The 22,023-nt window shown below is 40.9% G+C and overlaps 1 protein-coding gene across 2 annotated transcripts; it reads right to left on the minus strand.

The window, feature by feature from the left end:
• Window positions 1-5,633: 5,633 nt before the first annotated feature.
• On the minus strand, window positions 5,634-21,568 carry ism1 (isthmin 1). 2 transcript variants are annotated; one of them, XM_044136619.1, is made up of 7 exons: window positions 21,377-21,543; window positions 20,658-20,929; window positions 12,778-12,996; window positions 9,320-9,557; window positions 7,115-7,258; window positions 6,932-7,021; window positions 5,634-6,652 (listed from the first exon to the last, which is right to left on the minus strand). In XM_044136619.1, exons 2-7 carry the CDS (start codon window positions 20,793-20,795, stop codon window positions 6,135-6,137), a joined length of 1,347 nt encoding a protein of 448 aa, XP_043992554.1. In that variant the 5' UTR covers window positions 20,796-20,929; window positions 21,377-21,543; the 3' UTR covers window positions 5,634-6,134. The 2 variants fall into 2 exon arrangements, with proteins under 2 accessions (XP_043992554.1, XP_043992553.1); XM_044136618.1 differs by having other exon boundaries at window positions 20,658-21,568.
• Window positions 21,569-22,023: the final 455 nt, after the last annotated feature.

The raw sequence follows: 22,023 nt of genomic DNA on the forward strand, positions 1-22,023 counted from the left end.
CTAAAAATTTATTATTGTTAAGTAAACAGTGTGTTTTCTGTTTTGATGGTGAGTCAATAATACCTGGCTACTTTTATCAATTAGATATACAAAAGTATATTGCTTTTGATGTGACTCAAAAAGCTGTTTTTCTGTATTTAAAGTGTGTTTTAAAGTTACTTGCTTGACTTAAAACCCAATAGAAATATTTATTGGGATTTATTTATGTTTCATTCAAGATTTTTGGGCTTTCTGGCTTTAAAACATGATGAAATGTGGCCTTTTAAAAGAAAAGACCTGAACATCAAAGTAGGTGAGGTGTTTGTGATGTAATAACAGTGAAGAAGCAGCTCTCTTTCTGTTTAAAATCAATGCAATATTCGAGAGCTTTTTCCTCTCCTCTTTTGTTCTGAACCTTTTTGCAGGCTGGGAAGTCTTTCTAGCAACACTTTGTCCAGATGCTGCTGACTCTGGATTGTGGCCATTGTGGTGTCTGAGTGGAATTTGCAGCACAACTGTGAAAAGATCCATATTCACCGTTTGAAAGTGGAAATGTGTCAGTGTCAGTGCCTTATGCCAGATTGTGAGATCAGCCCACATAGTGATGATATGCAGTCAGTCTGCCCCTGAGGTGTAACATGTCACAGTTGTTTGGTGTCACTAAGGTGCAAAGTGAATTTGGGAGGTCATAAGTGTTGCATGTTAGCTAAAAGTATGCAGCCACCTGTCCTCAGTTTGATTTTAAAGGTCCATCTAAAGGCAGACTGACGTAACCGCTGACAATAACCCTCCCATACACTCACAACTTTCCACTGACATGATTAGCTGTGTGTTATTAGAGAGCAAGCGATTTTCATCAGGGCTAATCTGTGCCACTGGGGAACCTTCCTCTCTACTCGCCGTGGAGTTTTCGTCTTCGCTCTGGATCCCCTCAGCTATGAAAAAAGATCCCGGCTCTTTAAAATGCGGACCGATCCTCCTGATCCATTTTTCGTGTGTCCAATGTCTTGCGTTCAGCAAAGCTCTTAAATGCAAAACAGACATGAAGCAAATAAAGATCAAAGGCAGCAGCCTTGTCTGTCTGCCCTGCTGTCCTCAACATACCAAGCGGTGCTGTCACCGCAGAGTCACGGCCACGCAGCTTTTTGTTCCTCATATTCGCTACCCCTCACCACCTCCAAGACACCATTCCACCTCAGCATTGTCATACCAGCCACCCTTTGTGATAGCCTGGTTAGTCAGTCAAAATCAAGATTTAAAATCAAACCATGTTTTGTTTTATGTTTCTACAGATGTCTGCAGCCAACGTGGCATAGTGTTGAAGACATATGGGTTATTACTGATGATATTAGCTCACACGAAAAACGTCTGGAAACGATGCATTTTCCTTTGAGCCCGAAAAAGTTCACCTATACCCTGCAACATGGTATACAATGTCTTGCAAAAGTATTCCTGTGCCTAGTTTTTTTTTAAATATATTTGTCATGTTACAATCATAAACTTTTTGAGTTTTTATCCGACAGACCAAAAATGACCCTCTAAATTTTTCATATGTAAATGTGTAAACCAGAAAAGTGTGTTTTGTATTTGTACTTAACTCCTATTTTCTCTGAAACCTCTAAATAAAATGTAACCATTTGCCTTCAGAAGCTGCTTAGCATATTTAAGAGTCACCTCTGTGTGTATAAATGCAGCATTTCTGAGAAAGATAGTTGAACATTTGCATCAAAAGGTGGTACAAAATATTTGCTGGTGGGACGCATATAATACTTCTCAGATTTTTCTGTTAGTAAAGTCTCCTCCCACTTCACAATTAGGAACTACTTAGTGTTGGTATATAAGATGGAAATCTTTGATTAAGAGAGAATTTTCTCAAGAACCTGCAAGTGAAAGCAGGTGCATGCTTTTATACAGGACCTGCCAGCAGCAGGTGCCTGCAAAACCAACCCAAACATCTAACATGTCAAAGTAATTTGATTTGCCATTGTCTACTATTCATTGTGTAGCTCTGTTTTGCTTTCCGTGCCCTCTCAGGTCCTATACTTTTACTTGTCCAGTTTGCTCAGCTGCATGCCCATATTTGCTCCCCCGACCCCCGCAGCTTACTCCTCCCCTGTGTTGCCGTGCCAAAGATGCGAGCCGATGGCACGGTGCCTGCTTTTTTTTTTTTATTATTTTGTCAGTAAAGTGCCGGGGGTGACGACTGGGGGTGGGCGGATGAACGATAAGCAAGGTCCGGGTCCAGGACAGCCCTTTCAGATTAGAAGCCGAAAGAAAAACCTTTTAATTAGGTTTGCCATGAAGTTAGGGCCCTGCGGTATTGCGGCCCAGACACTTCCTGCATTGTGCCACACCACCCATAAAGCGGCAGTGTAAGGGAGCGAGTGAAAGAAAGTGAGGGAAGAGAGACTAAAAATGGCTCAGCCACATCTGCAGCACACCCAAAACAAAGAGATGTCCCTGCCTCTTTACCTACAGAAGCCTTCAGACTGAGATCCTAAAACAAACATTTGCTTTTCTGCTTGTAAGATCATGAGGCAGAGCTTTAAGAATACTCCATGTGAATTTATTACACCAAATTAGACTTATGCATAAGTTTGAAGAGAATCTAAGTTGAAGAGTATTAAATCTACAGGGGCATTTTGACACATGGATATGCTTTGATCTTAACTAATCCAGTGTTCCTCTGGCTGTATGTGTACAGTTGCTGTGATGATGTTAGGTGAACCTCCACCCCAGTCTCACGTCTTTTGCAGCATATAACTTTCTGACAGTTTTGTTTTGGATTCAGCTCCCCACACATGAATAAAAGCACATCAAAAGTGTGATGCTGCCACTTCCATATTGAGGATAAGGATGTGGTGGGTTCTGCCACGCAATGTTTTGCATGTAGGTTCAAAAAGTTCAGCTTTGGTCTGTGAATTTCTGCAGCTCCTCCAGAGAAATAGTTTTAGAACTTTACTCTGTGTTGAAGCTATTTATTCTTTATTTCATTTGAATTTTGTTAGTTAATTCTTAAATGTATACTTTTTGTATTATTTACAGCATTTATTTGTAGGTTAGTAATTGTTGATTCTATTTATCTTTTGTTTTATTATTTTTCTTATTTATTCTTTGAGTCAGACAGGAAGCCATGTGGGTCAGTCCACTTTTCTATAAGTATAGGGGCCTGGTAAAGGACCAGCAGGCATTTGGGTTTGGGGCCTATGGTTTTTACCAGAGCAAGAGAACAGAGCAAGAGAGGCAGCATGAGAACAAAGGAAAGTTTGAACTCTGTAATTGTGGCTGAAAAGAAAAATAAATCACCCTGAATAATCAACTAGTTTGGATGTTAAACGTCTTTTGCCTGCGTTAAGAAACTTGACTCCAGTGACTCTTAGTGGCTTAAGGAACTTTTATTGGATGTTTGGTTTGACAAACAATCGCCACTACAACTCTGCTTTACACTTTTCTACAACTGATCCCAGACCTGTCTGCTGTGTTCCTTGGTCTTCATGATCCTGCTTGTCCACTAACGTTCTCTAAGAACGCTTGTAAGGCGACGAAGACAAAATTACGCACAAATTACGTGATGTGTTACACTGAATTTTATTTAATTGTTTCAAAGGGATTCCAGTACAAATTCATGGCACCTTTTACATTTTTATGTAAGCTAATGTCAAAATCCATTGATTTAAACTGGATGTTGAAGTTAGTTTACTGTCCCACTGTGGCTCTGGTGTGTAGATCTGTTGAGAAATCCCAGGGGAAGCTCTGACCAGCTCCATCTAAAGCCGTGTCTGCACATTGGACATAATTCCTTTCTCATAACAAAAATAGAGGCAAAATACCAAAACACATATCGTAGTGATGCTTAATGAGCCCTTTCGGGTCCTTGACAATACACCACTAATGTGCAGCCTTTGAAACATACCAGAACGCCGTGCTGGAAATAGCAACACAGCAGCGAGGCCTCACAAACAGTCCAAGCAGCGAGGTTTCTTTCCTCTGGCGGGCGTAGACTTTCTCTGCCCTCCTCTACAATTTCACACCAGTTACCCTCTCCAACCTTCTATCTGTATTCCTATCGGTACCTTTGCGCAATAATCACAGCAGCAGTGTGCAGCGTGCATGCGAGTAACTGCCTGCTCTGGAGCCACAAGGAGAGAGCCTGCCTGGAGGGGAGAATCTGAGTGGGGGTGGGAGAGACGTGGCGCAGTGGAAGGTATGCCGTCAATTTGAACTTGGCGCTAATGTTACAAAATAAAAGGTGAACATCTCGCTTTGATCTCTAAACCTGCTCAGCAGACGCCTCGCCAAGATAACGATCCATGCTGCTCTCTTTAATCTCTGCAATAAACCACGCTTTAACTCGGGGGGCCTGACAGAAGATTAAGCAAACTTCTTGTTCAATTTTTCAGTGAACAGGTTGAGAAAAAGCAGAGACGCGGATAAATGGGTCGGACGATGCCCGTGGAGTTTTCCATGAACAGAGACACAACTAGGTGGTTGCAAAGAGAGCGCCTCGGGGGTGTGAAACGTGCTGGGGCCTGCTGGTTTAGAAAGACAAGCCCTTGCACCCGGCCAGCTGTGCAGCACACGAGACTGCAGGAATGAGGGCACCATGAATGGCTTTCTCTGTGTGACAATGACTGCAGCACTCAGCGGAGAGGGAACGGTCAGAGGTCCCCCCCCTCGCCGCCCCTTCTGCTACGGACAAGCAGCAGTGAATGTGCGTGTGTGGGAGTGTGTGTACACTGAGAAATTACTCAGGAATGTGAGGATACATGCCAAAGAAAGAATCTGAGTCGCATTCAAAGGAACCTTACTCTCCTTGCCCTCTGAAGAAATATCACAGACCCATCAAAAGGCCTGGCCTGACAGCCACTCTGGATGGAACTAATGGAAGTCTTGTGCACTGGCTTAACTCTGTGGAGGAGTGTAATTGATTAGATGAGATGTTTTTTTTTTCTGTTCCTGGAGATGATTTGTGTTGTTTGACAGCAGGAGAGAAATCTAGGAGCAGCTGATGAACCTTGAAGATGTTGAAAAATGACAGTACACTTTGCACATTGACACTTCACTTTTTTTTTTTTACACATTTCTTATTCAATTGTTTCACGGAACGTTTATTTCTCGCGTTCTCCATGCTCTGTTAGTTGCATCCTATGCTTTGAGTGATGGTGAGGTATGAACTAGAGACGAAGCTCTGGTTTTGTTTTTGTCAGTGTCAATGTATTCAAACCACTTGGAACTTTTTCACATTTTGTCACATTGGAACCACAAACCTCAGCGTGTTTTATTGGGATTTTATGTGGCAGAACAACACAATTAGTGAATAATTAGGGGAAAATGTCAGGAAAAGGATCCACAGTTTCTTTTTTTTTAACACATAAACACCTAGAAAGTGTCCACATTCTAAATCTAATACCACTTAATAAAATCCCCTGGGGATTCCAAATAAAAATCTGTGATTGCAGACAACCTATATTTAATCTGGGATGTAATATTAAGGGCAGTTTTTTTGCCCTTAATATTAACATCCCAATAAAATAGTTTGAAATTTGGGCTTGTAAGAGTAGAAGAAGTGTAAAAATGTTCATGGAGCGTGAATTCTTTAGCGAGAGAGAAAAAAACCTTTATGTGAAAGAGAGTCTACAATAACAGACACCCACCACAATCACAGCTACACTTTAATAAATACTTTACAAAACTAATGCAGGCTTTTTACAATGAACTGCCTCACAGACAGAATATTACAGAGGTAAATGAACGAAACAGAAATGTGCATGCTAAATATTCATACCCACAAGCTTACATGGATAAAACCTGCACAGAAAATTATTAAAACTGAGCCGCTCTGTTCTTTGGCCCCCTTCTGACCAACACATTCCTGGGAGAGGGCGTCTCATTACTCTATCACTGCAACATCTACAGAGACAAACTTGGACACGGTCTAACCTGACGTTTCTATAATAGTAACTTTCCCTTTTTAAAAAATGAAGAAATATCTCCCTTTTTGTGACCAACTCTGAGTTACATTTTGCAGCAACATTATAAAGGAGTATCTTTTAAAAACGGTACTTGTCACCAAAGCAGAAAAATGGACAAGTTTATGACAAATGTGCTTCTTGTGAGGATGCATGAGTCTCTGAGTCTAGTTTGAGTTGCACAGGCTAGAACTCCCTTGCTTCTTCAAACTGTTTGTAATAATCCTCATCCTGAGGATTTTCTGGACACTTCTGGCCATTGTTTGGCGGCCTGGCCTGGTTGTAGCGGCTCCAGTCTCCTTTGCAGATGATCCAGGGCAGGATATCCACCTTGTAGTGCAGGTCTGCGGAAAACTCTGTGCTGATGAGGTTGGGCGTGCCGGCCCCTTTGCCGCGGGTGATGAGCTTCATGCCGTCGTCGTAGCAACAGTGCTGCGCGGCCAGCGTGGTCGACTCCAGGGTCAGCATGGAGCGGATGCAGTAGCGGGCCGTAGGCTTGTAGATCTCCAGCTTCTCCTTTGGCCCGCTGGCGTCTTTCCAGCGGAAATCACGCCGTGTGAGGGGGTCGTGCACGTCAGCCGTGCTGTACGCCACCTCAGTAGGGTAAGAGCAGGGGCAGCTGGGAAGGTCGTTAGTCACTTTCGTCATGTACTTCTTCAAGAACTCACTCTTGCAGTTCATCCATCGCTCACAGCTGTCTGTGTCTGGAAGAAATAATGTTTAGTGGCCAACATTAAAGTTGAAATTCAGAAGTGTGAGAAGGAGTAGCTTTTTCCATAAGTGTGTGGTTTTACTGAAGACAAGGAGCACTGCCATAAAAGGTGGGAAGATGAAAGCTGTGACCTTCATGTCCTGCAGAACTTCACAATAATGGCGCTCAATGGAAGCATACTAAATGTGTAGAGGAACATTCTCTGCAATAAAGCAGTCACATCTATAAGTAGGATGGGGTGGAGAAGAAAAGTAAACAGACAGAATCTTACCAACACCAAAGAGCTCTGTGGCATTGAATTCATTTTTCCCAGCCAGCAGGCTCACTTCAGTTGCTGCTGTCTTGAAGGCGTCTTCAAAGCCTTAAGGGACAAGGATGGAATAAAGAATGAGTGACTATGAATAAATGGGTTTTGTTTTGCTCCTTACAAGGATAAAAACAAACAGGAGATTACCTGGACAGTTGGGCATGTCGCAAGTCCGGGACTCTGTGGCCGTACAGGCATAACCACAGGACCTGGTTCTCTTCTGGTTGCCATTTCCACAGGTGACACTGCATGCTGACCAGCTGCTCCAGTCTCCTTCACCATCCATGTAGTCTTGGATCAGAGAAAGGAATGACGGTAAGATTTTTAGCTCAAATGGAGACAAGATCCTAGAGTTACAGTGCACTTCAAAAATGTTCATGTATGTATTTTTCACAATTTGTAATGTTATAAAAGCAAACTCCAATGTATTTTACACAAAGTAGCAGAAGAACAGTGCTACATGTGGCATGTATTTTTCTGCTTCCTTCTTGACCTCAATATTAAATAAAATCTGGTGTAAAACCTGCCTTTATCACTACATTGCTAAACAAACAACATCGTGAAGACCAAGGAGCATAGCGCAGAGGTCAGAGATAATGTGGAGAAACCTAAAACTGGGTTTGGTCATGCAAACAATATTTCAAACTTTAGGCATCTCAAAAAGCTCTTGTCAATTGGAAAAAAATGCAAACTTATCAAGACATGGCTGCCTGAACTTAGGCTGATGTAAGTAGAAGCAGGAGGTCAATGGTAACTTGTACAAAGAAAATCAGACCACTAGTCATGTACTCCACAAAACTGACTCTTATACAAGAGTAGCAAAAAGAAATCATTGTTGAGGGAAAGTCAGAAGTACTATCATTTACAGTTTGCCACATAAAATCAGCAAATGCGTAGAAGAAGGTTCTCTTGGCAAATGAGACCAAACGAAACGTTTTTAATCTGCATGCCAAATGCTATGTGCGGTCGAAAACCAACACTTGGGAATGATAAAACTCGGGAATGCTTTTTCTCACCAGGGAGAGTTAAATTGGTCAGAGTTCATGGGAAGATAAATGGCAATAAAAATCAGAGCAGTCCTCAAAGAAAACCTGTTAGGAGCTTTAAAAATATGGGGAAGTTTTACTGTTTCTGCAGGCAAAGGATAGTAGCGATACAGTCAGCTAAATATGTTTAAACCAGATCCTATTCAATTATTCAACTGGATTGTTACATTTTTGACAATTTCCATCCAAACATATGCAAAATCTTTTAGATTTCCTGTATGTTTTTCATATAAAATCTCAACAAAATACATTTGTATGTGTGGGTGTAGTATGAGAAAATGCACAAAAGCTTTCTAACGGTGTGTTGGCAAATTTAATGCACATCTTATAGCTGCTGTATGTTTAACTCCTTAATTTCAAAATTCAAAGTGAAATAACAGCAAATGCAAACAGAGAAGCAGTTACATGAGGGTCCCCTCGTCCCACCACCACCATCACTCTGCCACACACATTGATCCACGTTTGAAAAGCCAAATTCAATCAGAGAGAAGCATTAAATTAATGTGGCCACTTTGGGATGCAAGTATTTCTGGCTGGTGTTCAAACCACCCTATATGTCATATTTATGCGCATTTTTCAGCAATATAAGCCACATTAGCCATATTCAGTTAAGACAAAAATCTGAATTCAGGAAGAAAAAGAAAATTCTCAGGCCACACATCAGTTGAATAACTGTCCCATCGGTGGATCATTAACTTTAAGACTATGACAGTAATGCAGATAAAATATTTCATGTTAATTACTGTGGTGTGAAATACAGGAAGAATGATGGAGATGACCGCAGCGATAAGCCAGAGGCATTTAACAGAGGTTATGGTTTACTAAATATCAAACATCTTTCCTCAAACACCCCAGTGCAAGTGAATAAAACGACACAGAAATTCCTCTTTGACTGCGTTGGTTTGGGCATGCTTCAACACGGACGCACTGTATGACAGTGAGCATAAATTCTTTCACGGCAGATTTATCTGTGGGGTTTGCTTTGGGAGAGCGTGGTTCAAGTCCCTAAGAGCCCCTAATGGTGCTTCCAGCTCCTTGACTGTGGCTGAACTTTGATGCAACGACGCAGCTAGCATTGCACCACAGCGGCATATGTCTCATAGAAACGCGTTAGGGCTCCCATCAGGACTTGCCTAACATGACTGCCCTTATTATTCTGACAATTTAAATCAGTAAATCTGCAAATGACAGTTTCCACATCAGACTGCAGCCATCTGGGAAGCAGTGCTCAAATAAGAGCCCCATTGGAGCCAGTGACATATCATGCAAACACAAACAAATGCCCTCCCTCTGCTGTCAGTCTCACCATATTCAGTTTGAGCTTTGCTTCCTCTCCTGTCCCAGTCTGACGGTGGCCTGAGAAAATTGCTGTCCTCCGTTTTTCTCCCATAGGAGCGATCGTGCTCTTCCGTTTGATGAGAAGACGAAGAGGTGTGAGGCCACCAGTTTCTCCAGTTGGGGGAGGCCCAGTTGGGCTTGCTTTCCTTGCGAAGTCCTCTCTCAGGTTCATGGCCTTCTAGTCCATCCACCACTTCAATTGTCACCTGTAGAGATAAATGATAGCACATGATAGTTATATTCATTACCATGCCATGAACTTGGACGATTAGATTAAAATCAAGTAAGCACAGGGAAGTCAAAAGTTGATAAGTGATGACGATGTATATAGCTGTCAAAACATTTCTAAGGACACTATTTGTCACACAACCTACTCTTGATTTTCTTAAAACAAGTTGCTTGTCCCTAAAAAGTCAATTGAAGTTATTGCTACACCTACAGTGGTTGCAAGTGAAGTCAAAACAAAAAGCGTTTCCAGCAGACATTTATATGTTCTCCCTCCCTGTGATTACTTCTACAGATTCAGCCAACTTTTCTTTCACTGATGATTTTGGCTACAGCACTTGTCAAATCCTTTTGCTGTTACCATTAAGCATTCATCTTACATATTCCACTCAAAGAACTGATAAGCTGTTCTTATCATGCAAACAATTTGTTTTATGTCTCCAGCCATACAATGACATACTTCAAGAAGGTGTTATTATTATGCTCACATATGAGGGTGTTTTCTTGTTTCAGTGGCCATAAATTAAGTGGTTCTTTTCAGAATGATGCTAAAAACTACCAGCAAGGCCAACTAATTTATGCTTAATATTTAAGATTTTTATGGGGTCTTTTGTCTAAAATTGATATATATTCCTCTTAAAGATACGAATGATAACATCAGATCCAATAAGGGGGCCAGCACACAACATCACTCCCTCCCCCTTTCTGTCCTGACACATGTGCCTCCCATATGAAGAGGGGGGGGGACGCCACCCCTGCCCTCCCACCTCTCTGGTTCTCTCCACCTAAACACAGAGTTCAAAGGGCTACTCGGCCTCCTCCAGACCATGAAAGCCAGATGAATCCCAGGATCAAAGACACCCCCTCCTCCTCCTGCCTTGCTCCCACAGCCTCACGCCCTTGCTCAATTGGTTGCTTTCTCTCTTCCCACATCTTGAGATGTTAATACACTTTGTTCATGCTCATATTTAGCAATGATGCCCTCAGAAATGCAAAGAGCCCCCTTTGGTGGATTAGACAGGAGAATGATTTAAACATGGCAGCCGTTATTCAACCATCTGCTTCACTGAGGGATTTATGACCAAGGGCCTGCCACACATTTACATAAGGCTACCGTCCATCTTCCTGCGCATGGGTTAGTGCAGCAGCGACGCTCTGTTGGTTAGTCTCTGCCTTTCAGCTGTCAGCATGATTGACGTGGAGTCTCTCCTATGCTTAACTGGGATCCAGGAAGTGTGAAAAGGGGCAAGGGTAGAGAAGATGAGTGGAGAAAGAGGAAGAAAAAGGGTGCAGCGATGTGCACCGGACTGTTCTCCTTCCTGTTACCTCTTTTCCTTCATTGTTGCATCACCATAGTTTAAAAGGGTCATTTTAAATTCAAAGGTTATAAGGACTTAACATCTCACCTGCAGTAAATAATCTTCTTGTTACCTTAATTCATATCATAAATCCAAATTAGCTGGACTTAGTGGCTAAAGCTAATATGTAATCCAAGGGGGCTCAAGACTAAAGAGGACTAATGCTGTCTTAAGGCACCACCTGCAACACAAAGCTCATGAGATGATCTGATACACAATGCAGTGTGTATTTGCTAAACTGCAAATGTATCCTCTACATTTGCAGTTTAGCATTCACTGATTTTTTTCCGGTGGAACGCAGCTTCAAATTACTTATGGAAAATCGACAAATTCATTAATTCTTTTCATATAGCAAATTTTAAAATACATTTAAAAGCTCATATTCCTACATTACTTTAAATGCTGGACTGGCTGCCATTTGCAAAGCAGCTAACCCATGAGCGCGATTCATTTCCCCTGATACTGATTTGCTGTACACCCTGCTTAAAAACACCAACATGGTATGTGGGATAGACTGCTGCAATAGTTTTTGTTTAGATACTTTCTCTGATTGGAAAATTTGCACATGATTGTTAGTGTTTGTTTCACACAGAAACATCATTATTTACCACATCCTAGCTCACTTCCCTGTATAAACAATCAATCCTCTGTGTAAATACCTGCCCAATGCAAACATGATGACAGTTTAGAAGTCTTCACCAGGATAAAGTCAATTCTAAAAACATAAAAGTGGTTTGAGTAAACACTGTTATATTGACCTTTACACAACCTCACTTTAAATTGGAATGGTCATTGGTGGTGCACCACATCCACCACAGAGAAAATCATTTACAGGTTACATGTTAATAACAAACTGGTGTCAACGTAGCCACGGTTTTAAGGTTCCTAAAACAGGATTCCCAAGTTATTTAGCATTTCACGATTTGGTGATGCTTTGTCTCGTACTTAAGAGTTCCTTGTAATCATCAGCTTTAGTGGAAAAACCCATCCAATGCAATCATGATAGCTGAAAGGGTTAAAAAAATCTGTACTCCCATACATCACCATGGGGTTTTTGACTGTAATAGTTTTAATGGCTCTGAAATCCATTTTGATTTCAGACCATATAAGCGGGGTGTAAGTCTCCAGGACCACCTCACAAAAATATTAGTGGTTAGTGAAAATTTTTGTCTCATTGACCCAAAATGATTTATACGCTACATATAAAGCATATAATGTTTCAAACAGTATGACCGTTGTGGGGGACAACCTCCTGCTATTGTAAATGTAAATTGTAGTAAAGTGTTAATAATCACCTAACGCCTATGTGAAAATACCTTGAAGTTGCATAAACTGCTATGAAGGTATTTTGGTCTAGCCATTACCTTTAGTTTTCCACAAAAAACTAATCTGAGCAGTCTGGATATAAAAAGACACAAATGTCAAGTAAGATCTGATTGAGGAATGTTCCACTCTTGTTATGTTTGACATAGGAAGATTATTGGTGCTGCACCACCTCCTCACAATTTCCTGTGTACATACTGAACAGTTTCTATGTAAATAAGCGATAGATGCAAATTGTTTTAAAAATTTATTTTGTTTTATAACATTTTTCAGATTAGAGTTGTAGAAGCCCAGTCTTTTCTTGGTCCCTCTTAAACTAGCTGCTGATTTAAAACTCTGGGGACAACACTTCTGCATTTATTGCTAAATGAAGACACCAAGAGAGTTATCTACTGCAGGCAGGACATTAACTGCTTATCACCATTTCACAGAGCCTCACTTCAAAAATCCTAGAATGTCCCTTGAGGTAAAGAAAAGCATCAAAGTGCATCAAACACTTTGCACAGACACACATGTTCACCTGGATGTTGGGGTTTTGTCCATTAATATCAGCTTTGGAGAGGTCCGGAAAGTTATGCAGATCCAGGAGGAAAGCCCCAGGACCATCCTTGTGTACGTTGCTGCCCTGCACCCAGGGGAGCGTTGGAGGCTGATGGGCTGGCTGGTGCTCGGCACCAGACCTCCGGTCTTCAGGAGCCAGCTGGGCAAATGACCTACTTCTTGCATTCAAGGTGTTTTGCTAAAGATAAGAAAGAAACAAAAATACTGTGTTTTGCTAAAGATAAGAAAGAAACAAAAATACTGTATCTATAAAATTGAAATGTATTTGAATACAAGTAGAATACATTTAATTCCTGATTTTGATCATTTTAGAAAAAAGACCGCCACATTTTTCTTTTGCACAGCAACATTGGATGAATTTTTGAGTTCATATGAGTTCAACTCTGAACCCAGACAGAAGAACTGTCTGCTACAATCAAAATAAAATCTATTCTGAGCATGCATTTAGGTACCATGTATGTCCTTACTATGTACTTTTCCTTTTTCTATCCTGACTAAATATGCTGCAACTTTACCATAGTAATATGTTGTGTACATAGATAGCATGTTCTGCTGTATTGCTGCCTAAAAAAAGAGCTATGTAAGAGTGATGGTTTTCCTGCTCTGCTATACAGAAAAACCTAAGTAAACATTGCAAAAAATAATTACATCTGCCTTCTTGAAGACAGAAAAACATTTGGTCTTCTGACAGGGTGTTGTAAATCCATTCCATAATGACAGCGGAGGCATATGTCCTCGATCAGGTATGCACAGAAGGATCAATTATTCCTAAATTGGACAGACAGCCATAAGTAGTCTGCAATCATCCATTCTAGGGTGGCAGAAAATAAGATCAAAGCAAGGCATCAATCATGTTTCTTGTTTTTCTTTTTTCCTTTTCTTCCCTTCCCAGTGTTTTTGTGGCCAGACCGAGGCCTGAGAATATGGAAGCGGTGCTGCACGGTTGTGGTGGCCTGTCACAGACAAAGTGTCAGCCCAGCCACATTGTGGCGGGCATAAAAGCCCCCACTGGAGCTGTTTGTGTGCAGCCAAGGTGCACTCTGGGGCAAAACGGACACTGTAAATGGAGCTGCACAGCAAGGGAGCCGGGATTGTAAATGTACATTTAACTTCTGTTGAGGAGAAAGCAGCTGCATTGCTTTTTTTAGATTAACTTAAATGTGACAAAACGTTAAAGAATTCCTGCTGCGTGTCCTTGAAATGATTCATTTAGAGAAAGAAACATGGATTTTTCTGTAACCTCTTAGTAAAGAATTTAGCTTTTTTATGGATAATGGAATGATTTGCATATGAGGATTAATGTACAAAATTATAATATTTGTGGGAAAAGAAATCATAAAACTGAATCCAGTTAAAACCCTAGCAGTGTTGTTTCCAAAACCAGACACTTATGGCTATGAGCTCTCTAAAAGAAAATAAAAAAATAAAACGATTTTGGGAGCCCAATTTATGGTTTAGCAATCTGCTCTGTACGTGAGCTCTCGCTGCTTCAAACAAAAGTACTTGGACGTTGAGATGCCCATGTGATAACCCTGCCTTTCATGTTCCCAGTCTTCAGATTTCACTCGTTGGCTGTAACTGAGCTCCACTGAGGGAGCAACTGAGTCGGAGCATTCACAGGTTTAATCACAACGTAAATGCAAACATACAGCGGCGTAATACAAAAGCAGGTGTCGCATCTGTGTAGTTTGTTTCAGGAGGGTCCACTATCAATATTTAACAGCATAATGAATGGATATTTATTTTAACAGAGCATATTATTAATATCTGGTGCTATGACAAATATCAGGGCTGTTTTAGCAAACATGAATCTAAGAAATTAAAGTGTTTTTTTATTCCCCTGTCCTCCTATAGTTTTCAGAGGAATTTGAAACACATGTTAACGAAAAACAAATCCTTTCATCGTTTTGCTCTCAAACACAACCTTATCTGTAAAAAAAAAAAAAAAAAAAAAAAAAAAAAGCACAGGAGAAACCCATTTAAATGTTAAATATCAAACTGCTTTGACAGCAGGCTGCTTTATAGTTCCTATCGCTCATATGTTGAGGAGCGTCCTTTCATTTGGAGATCAAAAGTGACACACCAGCCGTTCGCTCATCTGGGGCCTCCCAGGATGTCTCAGTCCCCCCAAACCCCAACTCCCAAAAGGCATGAATGAACACTTGTTGTACACCCAAACCACCTCCTTTCTTCCCTCACAGTATCTCTTCTTCTTCATCGCCTTCTTTTCCCACTTCCTCCCTTTTTTTGGCTTTACATTGTGAGGAGCGCCTTAAAGGGCCATGACTTTTCTCAATTGGGAGCCACTCAGTTCTTCCCCCCCAGGGAACTAGCAGGAAATTAAGGCAGTCTATGGTACGACCACATGGTTTTCAGCAGTGGTGGAGAAAATAAAAAAAAGAAATCTTCCTTTCCATCTCACACATCTAAAAAGTGGATGCAAATGAAACTGAAAAGGTACATAATTTAAAGTAACCTTTGACAAGCGAGGACATAAATAAACTAAATTCTTTTTAGCTGCACTTTTATTAATTTGACACCTGAGCTGGGACAAGCATGGCTGCAGAATGACATCACTTCTTTTCATAAGGAATCAGTGAAACTTATCTATACTTTATGTGCAAAAAAACCACATTCAAGGTTTGTTTCATTTTTCATTGCTAAAGGAATCTCTAGGATAATTGAAATGTGGGGGTGATGAACTTGGGATGAAGAGTTCAGAATCCCTCCTTTGATTTCTCAGAATAAACTCCCCGCTGTTCCTCTTCCTGCTCATCCAATTCAACATTTGGCTGGACGACAAATATTCAATAAATTCCAGGAATACCTCCTCAGATTTGTATGGCCTAACATCCAGGAAAACACAGGCTTGAAAATGTGCACCTTAGTTATTAGCTGTAAAACTGAAAATAAGAATAATAAAAAAAAGAAAACCATACCTGACACATGTTTTTATTTTTATTTGAACAGAAACTCTTCCGAGGAGGATACATATTTATCTGCTACATGGGATGAACATTTTAAATACTTTGGCAATTGAAGGATGTTTAAGACTTACAAACAGTACTGTTTGTAAGTGTCAATGCTTCGGTCAAAATCCAAAAGCTTTAACAAGAGGGATGGGGAAGACATGCAAACCAACAACTGATTCCAGGGCAACTGCATTGAGGACTCAGTGTCTGCACATGGAGGCCATGCAGCGCCTCGAGCACTGTGACTGTACGTCTGCATGACGCTCATGTTAAAATGGGCAGTTAAGCCATTAGACATGTCTCAAGTGGTGTCATGCTGACGTGTGTTTTCCTGTTGAGGCACGCCTTCACCTGAATCATAGAGGAAGCATTGAAAACAGCAGTTTGAACAGATCAGTTTACCATGAAGCAGAACGGATGTTATCACACTGAAAACATACATCACATGGTGCAGAAAGTGCAAAAGTTTAAATTAAGATAAAATAATTTTACTTAATCAACAATCTGCAATTTTTACAACCCAAAGAGTCATTTTTACCCACCGTCCTGCTAAATAAAACACATTTAGAGACGAAAATGTTACATGATATTTTTTATATGTGAAAATAAAACACATATGCCCTTTGAAAAGAGGATGATTCTTTTTCTTTTTAAAAAGCACAAGAAAAATATGCTATTGTACTTTTAGAATTACTTTATTACTGTGAATTCATGCATGAAAAACTAAGAAAGCTGCTAAAACCTGCATTTGTGCATTAAAACAAACTGCTTGGTTCTTTAAAAGTTTATGTCCAAAGTTATAAAGAGCGATTGTGGAAGGTCCAAAGAGCCACTCGTGGCTTCGGAGCCACAGATCAAGTAAGATCTTAAGACCTGCTCATGAATCATGGACATGAAAAATCTAAGAAATCAATTAGATTTCTTTATTTGCTTAAGCGAACAAAGTTTATGTATAAGGTTCTCCTGGGCTATTTTGTGGGACATTTATATGCCAAACCAGAGCTCACCGCTGCTGTCTTAAAAATATTCCAAACTCAAGAGGATCAGTGGTTCTAAAGCAACGCCATTTTATAAACTCTTGTCACATTTGCACTGGATTTTATGACTACATGGGAATTGTAGTTAGGAGATGGGGTGCCACCAAAAATCATCCTGTGTGAAACATGCATGCAGAAAAGAATATGTAAAACATTTCAGATCCAAGTAGCCAGTGGCACCTCTAAGAGGTGGCCAGAAGGGGGCATGGCCTCCTGCTGGAAAATGTCTGGCCAGAGAAAATACTGATATTTTGATTTTAGCTACTCTTTACTTTTCTAACAGTTAATCTTACTGGAAGTACTTTCACAATAATAATTGTTGAAACACAAAGAGCATTATCTGTTACTAGTAGAATGGGAGCTGCTTAAGAGCCGTTAACACACCCTCACTTTAAAATTCCTCAACTATACTTTTGACACTTTCTAAAGAAGCCTGTTGATCCCAAATACCTCATAAGTCTTAGGTGTGGATTTATGGCTTTGTCGAAGTATGTCTGCTTGATGTTGCTGTTAAAATGGGCTGCTCAGCCATTAAACATGTTTCAAGTGGTGTCATGCTGACAAATGTCTCCCTTCTGAATTTTGTTATGGCACGTTTTTACCTGGATCACAGGGGAGTCAAAAACGTCCGTTTTATCAGATGTGTGATAACAAGGAAAGGATAACCAAGGAAAAATGAACTTGATTGATTTATTGTGCACAATTTTATGCTAAACTTTTGATTCAGTAATCCTGGATTTCAGTGCTGATTTTATTATTGTCTCCTAGGTACACCAGGAAAGACCAGGATTGTTTTGTGTCATTTGACAATAATGAACCGGAGTTAACAAAGATCACATGTGGGATTCCTCAAGGTTCTATTCTCAGGCCACTTTCATTTAATATCTAGGCTCCTACTTGCTCAGAATATGGAGCCTCCTAATATCACTAATATGTGGCATAACCTAAGTGAGTGAATGTTCCAGAAGTGCCTCTAGCTCAGGGGCATCCAAAGTGTAGCCAGAGGGCATTTGTGGCCCTTGAAATGATTTTGTTCAGCCTCTACACCACAATTAGAGAATGGCACAGTACTGGTTGAACAGCACAAGTGGTTGACACAAGTGGCTTTGTTAAAATATTTTCTATTTAGTTAATTGTTGACTCATTGCTAAGTTTTTTGTCTTCTTAAAACTAATAAGAAAGTAATTTTGTGGCCCACCGCTGTTTTGAAATTGACAGTTTTGGCTCCTGCAGCAGAAGGTTCGGACACCTCTGCTGTAGTTTAATACAGAAAGGTTAGACCGTTGTTTTGGTCCCAAGAATGCTACAGATCAGCACTCAGAATCAATGAGGCAAAAAAGCAAAAATAAACACAACACCTCTTGCTAGGAACATAGCCGTTTGACTCAAATGGAAACTTTAACATCCACATATAAACCATGACTAAATGATCCCACTACCATCTCATAAACATTGCCAAAACAGGGGGTTTCCTGTCAAAACAGGACACAGAAAATATTTTGCATGCTTTTATATCCAGGTACAGTGTTGTAATGTTGTTTTAACATTATTTTCCTGCAATACTGAATGATCTACGTTCTAAATATATTTCAGGAGTACATATCAGAGAAGCAACCTAATTTTCTATTTATTTCAATTTTAATAAATTCATCTCACTAAATGTTCTTGTTAATCATGTAGCCATTCCTGCTTGTAATGGCATTTCCTTTACCTATGTTCCGACATTTTGCAGCATGGCACCTTAATTGGTTTTTGTATAAATAGCAAACACAACAACAAACAGAATTTTTCATGCCTGAAATCCAAACAAGGTGGAGGTTTGGTTTATGACAAAGTGCTGTCCAAACACACATCAGCGAATCTTAACAGGAAATGGGGCACCATCAGGGGCTCAGGACTGATCCTCTGCCTTATCAAGTAAGGGTTTGGATGACAGTGATGAGCCCTTGATGACAGAAGTGCCTGCAGCTAGCATTTAACTCCCTGACAATAGGAGGTGTGTCTGTTGTGGGGCAAGGGTGCTGATCTCTGACCCCGGATCATTTTCTACCCCTCTCCTGGCACACCATCATTCCTGGGGGTTCCCTTTAGGAAGAATGCACCAATCCCCAGAGACTCCAAGAGCCTTCCTCAGTAAGTGGAGGCTTTAATTAACCTAAAAGAGCCAGCCAGAAGCATAAGCAAACTAAGCAGCTGGTCAAAGTCACCAGGCCCAGACTCTCTTGTTTGGCAAGGATTCTCTCGAAACAAAGGTTTTTGATCTTATTGGGATTTTCCTGGTGGAATCAGGGTTTGTAAATAAAAAAATAATAAAAGCCACCAGAGGGCCCCAAAGAGCACTTAGATTCTGACTCAAAAGAGAACTCAAAACTTCTGATGACTTAAGAAATAACAACTGTTATTAAACTTCCTCAGACAGTTTTGGAGTGGTGAACAGCAGTTTTTCTTATTTATTGAAACTATTTGACAAATGTATCAATTGTAAACATTATAATAAGTCTTTGAAGTTTAATTTAAATTTATCATATACTCTGATTATCTTTGATATGCGTTTTCTGAACTACATCTTCAGATGTTATCTTTTTTAGTCACAGAAAAGTTTCCAGAGTTAAAGATGTGGTTTTTTGAGTAATTATTTAAGTTAAGGGAAAAAGCTATGCAAACTAACTTGGTCCTAAAATGTAACAGTCAAATAATAAAATCATTATTTCACAATGAATTTATTGTGACTAACTATATTTTTTGGAACACAGTTTAATTTAATAAGCCGGTCCATAGCAGTTTTACGTCCAGACCTGTACAATCAAGAAATCACCTAAATAGAACCTGTCCAACAACAGGAAGTAAACTAGCAGATCTAAAAAAAGAAAGAAAAACAGTTGTCACAGCCTGATCAAAAGAATTCAAGTATTGGTAAGAATGAGAAGCATTGATTTGACCAGTCTGGAAAAGCATTCAAAAACATTTTTGAAGGATTTGGGATTCCAGTGAACAATCAGATGGGAGTCAATATCCCCCAATAGAGAAATCATGGAAGTGTGGTGAACCTTCCCTGATGTAACGGCACAATACCAAAATCCCTCCAGAAATAAGTCAAGATCTTATTACTTGACCTGATGATCCTGACAATATTGATATTGTTGCAATTGTTGCAAGCGACAATATTAATAGATATTAAATCCCAAGGAATTTGTTGCATTCGTTCTGATCACCAGTTTGTGACCTGAAAACTCTAGCAAAAGTGGGTTAGGCAGCTGGACAATTGTCCACACCACACCAGCAAGTCCAGAAAAAACAACAACAACAAAAAACAGAAGAAACTGATTTTGGAGTGGGCTTCTTAAAGTCAGTTAATTAAGAGGTTGTAGCATGACACTGAAACCATCCAAAGTGGCTGAATCAGATCTGCTCCTCCAGTGATGTCAAACACTCACTGCTAGGTGTCACAAAGGCTTCATAACAGATGTTGCAGTCAAGGGTGGCATAACTATTGGTTTCATCATTTGAAAACTGAACCCTTGTCTGATACTAACGGCTGACAATCTAAAACTTTTATGATCAGAATGCAGATACGCAAAAGCAAAAACTTTTCATGGTCCTGCATTTAGAGGATGTGCTCCACCGAAAACTGGCATGGTGAGCCTACAGAATAAAAAAAAATCAAGCATGGGCAGTTCAAGAGTTGCAAGTGGCTTTGTGGTGAGAAACCACTGGACCCCCAAGACAAGTCCTGGTCAAAACCCCCTGTAGACTTGTGTCGGCTCTGTTACCTGGACAACACCTACATTACATTAAGTTTCTCTTTCGTGGCAGCAGATTTCCTTACTCACCTCCGTAAGTGTTGTATCCTGATCCAGGCTCACAGTAGCATTTCCTTGAGGCAGCGGGTTGCTCCGCAGCACCGTGATGTGTAACGTAAGGAGGAGAAGTCCCAGCAGCAGCAGGAGCTCTGCCGCCAGCCGCACCATCCTCTTGACGCGGCCGCTCTTTGGAGCCCGCGGTGTGGCCGGAGCTGCAGCTCCGCCTCCGACTCCCACCGGTGCAGAGACTCCAATCTCCGGATCCGCCGGGGACGAGGAGCCGCAACACCACTTCGAAGCCACTTCGGGAATCAGAGGTGCAAAAGAAATAAAAAAGAAAAAGAAAAGGAAAAAAAATAAAAATAAAACCGGGGAGGAAACTGATCGAAAAGGTGGACAAGCAGTCAGAGAATGCGAGGAACTAGAGATGAAATTGGTTCCAGATTTTTTTCTAAACCAATTCTCCTTGGCTTTCTAATCATATAATCTTATTTAGACTGAATGAGTAAACACTTGGCTGAGTTCAGAGACTACTCCAGCCTGTAGTGAGTAGCTGTGGTGCTGATCCAGCATGGAGCATTAGTACTTTCCGCTCTTGTCAGATCTCCAAACTCAGAAAACTCGCAGCTGCGTTTCCTCGCCGCATTTTCAACCTCATGCCACAGGTTTTCCTCACTTCCCCACTTCATCCGCTTTGCGCAACTTTCTGCACAGTCCGCATTCTGCGCGGCATAGTCCAGCGAGAATACCTTTGGGCTAACGGCACAGGTAGAAACGAGGAAAACGAGAGATCTTCCGAGTCAGGGTCAGCATTAACCTCACAGAGTTGAAGAAACCTGGAAATAGAGCAGACGCACGCTGGTGTTGTTGTGCGATCTGGAGCTGGTTTTATACCAAGGCACCCCCCACACACACACTCACACGCCTCCCTCCATGTGCCCGCGCCCTCCCCTCTGATTAACTCTTTCATCCCTTTGAACCCTCCTCATCAAACTGAGGTGCAGCTGGCTTTAATTTCCACTTATTCTGGTGAAAGATCAAGAGGAGCGCCTGCCCACTCCGATTTGCTTTTCAGACCTAGAATTAAAATGACCAAAATGCGCTTTTAAACGCCACTTTCTGCAGATTTGCACGGTGAAATATTATTCCCTATTCACCTTAGCTGAAATTTATTGGGTCCAATCAAAGGACCTGTAGGCGCATCTATGATCGCACCAGGAGGTCTACACCTCAGTTTAACGCGCGCGCAGCTGCAGCGGAAAACAGTGGTGACACTTCGCTTAAGCAAGACAAATGGTGCGTAATGTGATTTTAGCCAGTGCGAGAGCGTTATTGTCCCCTTGAAAGGACAGGCCACCGTGTTAAAGCTTGCAGGGATGCTGCTGCCTCAATGCAC

The sequence above is a fragment of the Gambusia affinis genome, linkage group LG13 (assembly GCF_019740435.1).
Source record: "Gambusia affinis linkage group LG13, SWU_Gaff_1.0, whole genome shotgun sequence".
NCBI classification, from domain to species: domain Eukaryota; kingdom Metazoa; phylum Chordata; class Actinopteri; order Cyprinodontiformes; family Poeciliidae; genus Gambusia; species Gambusia affinis.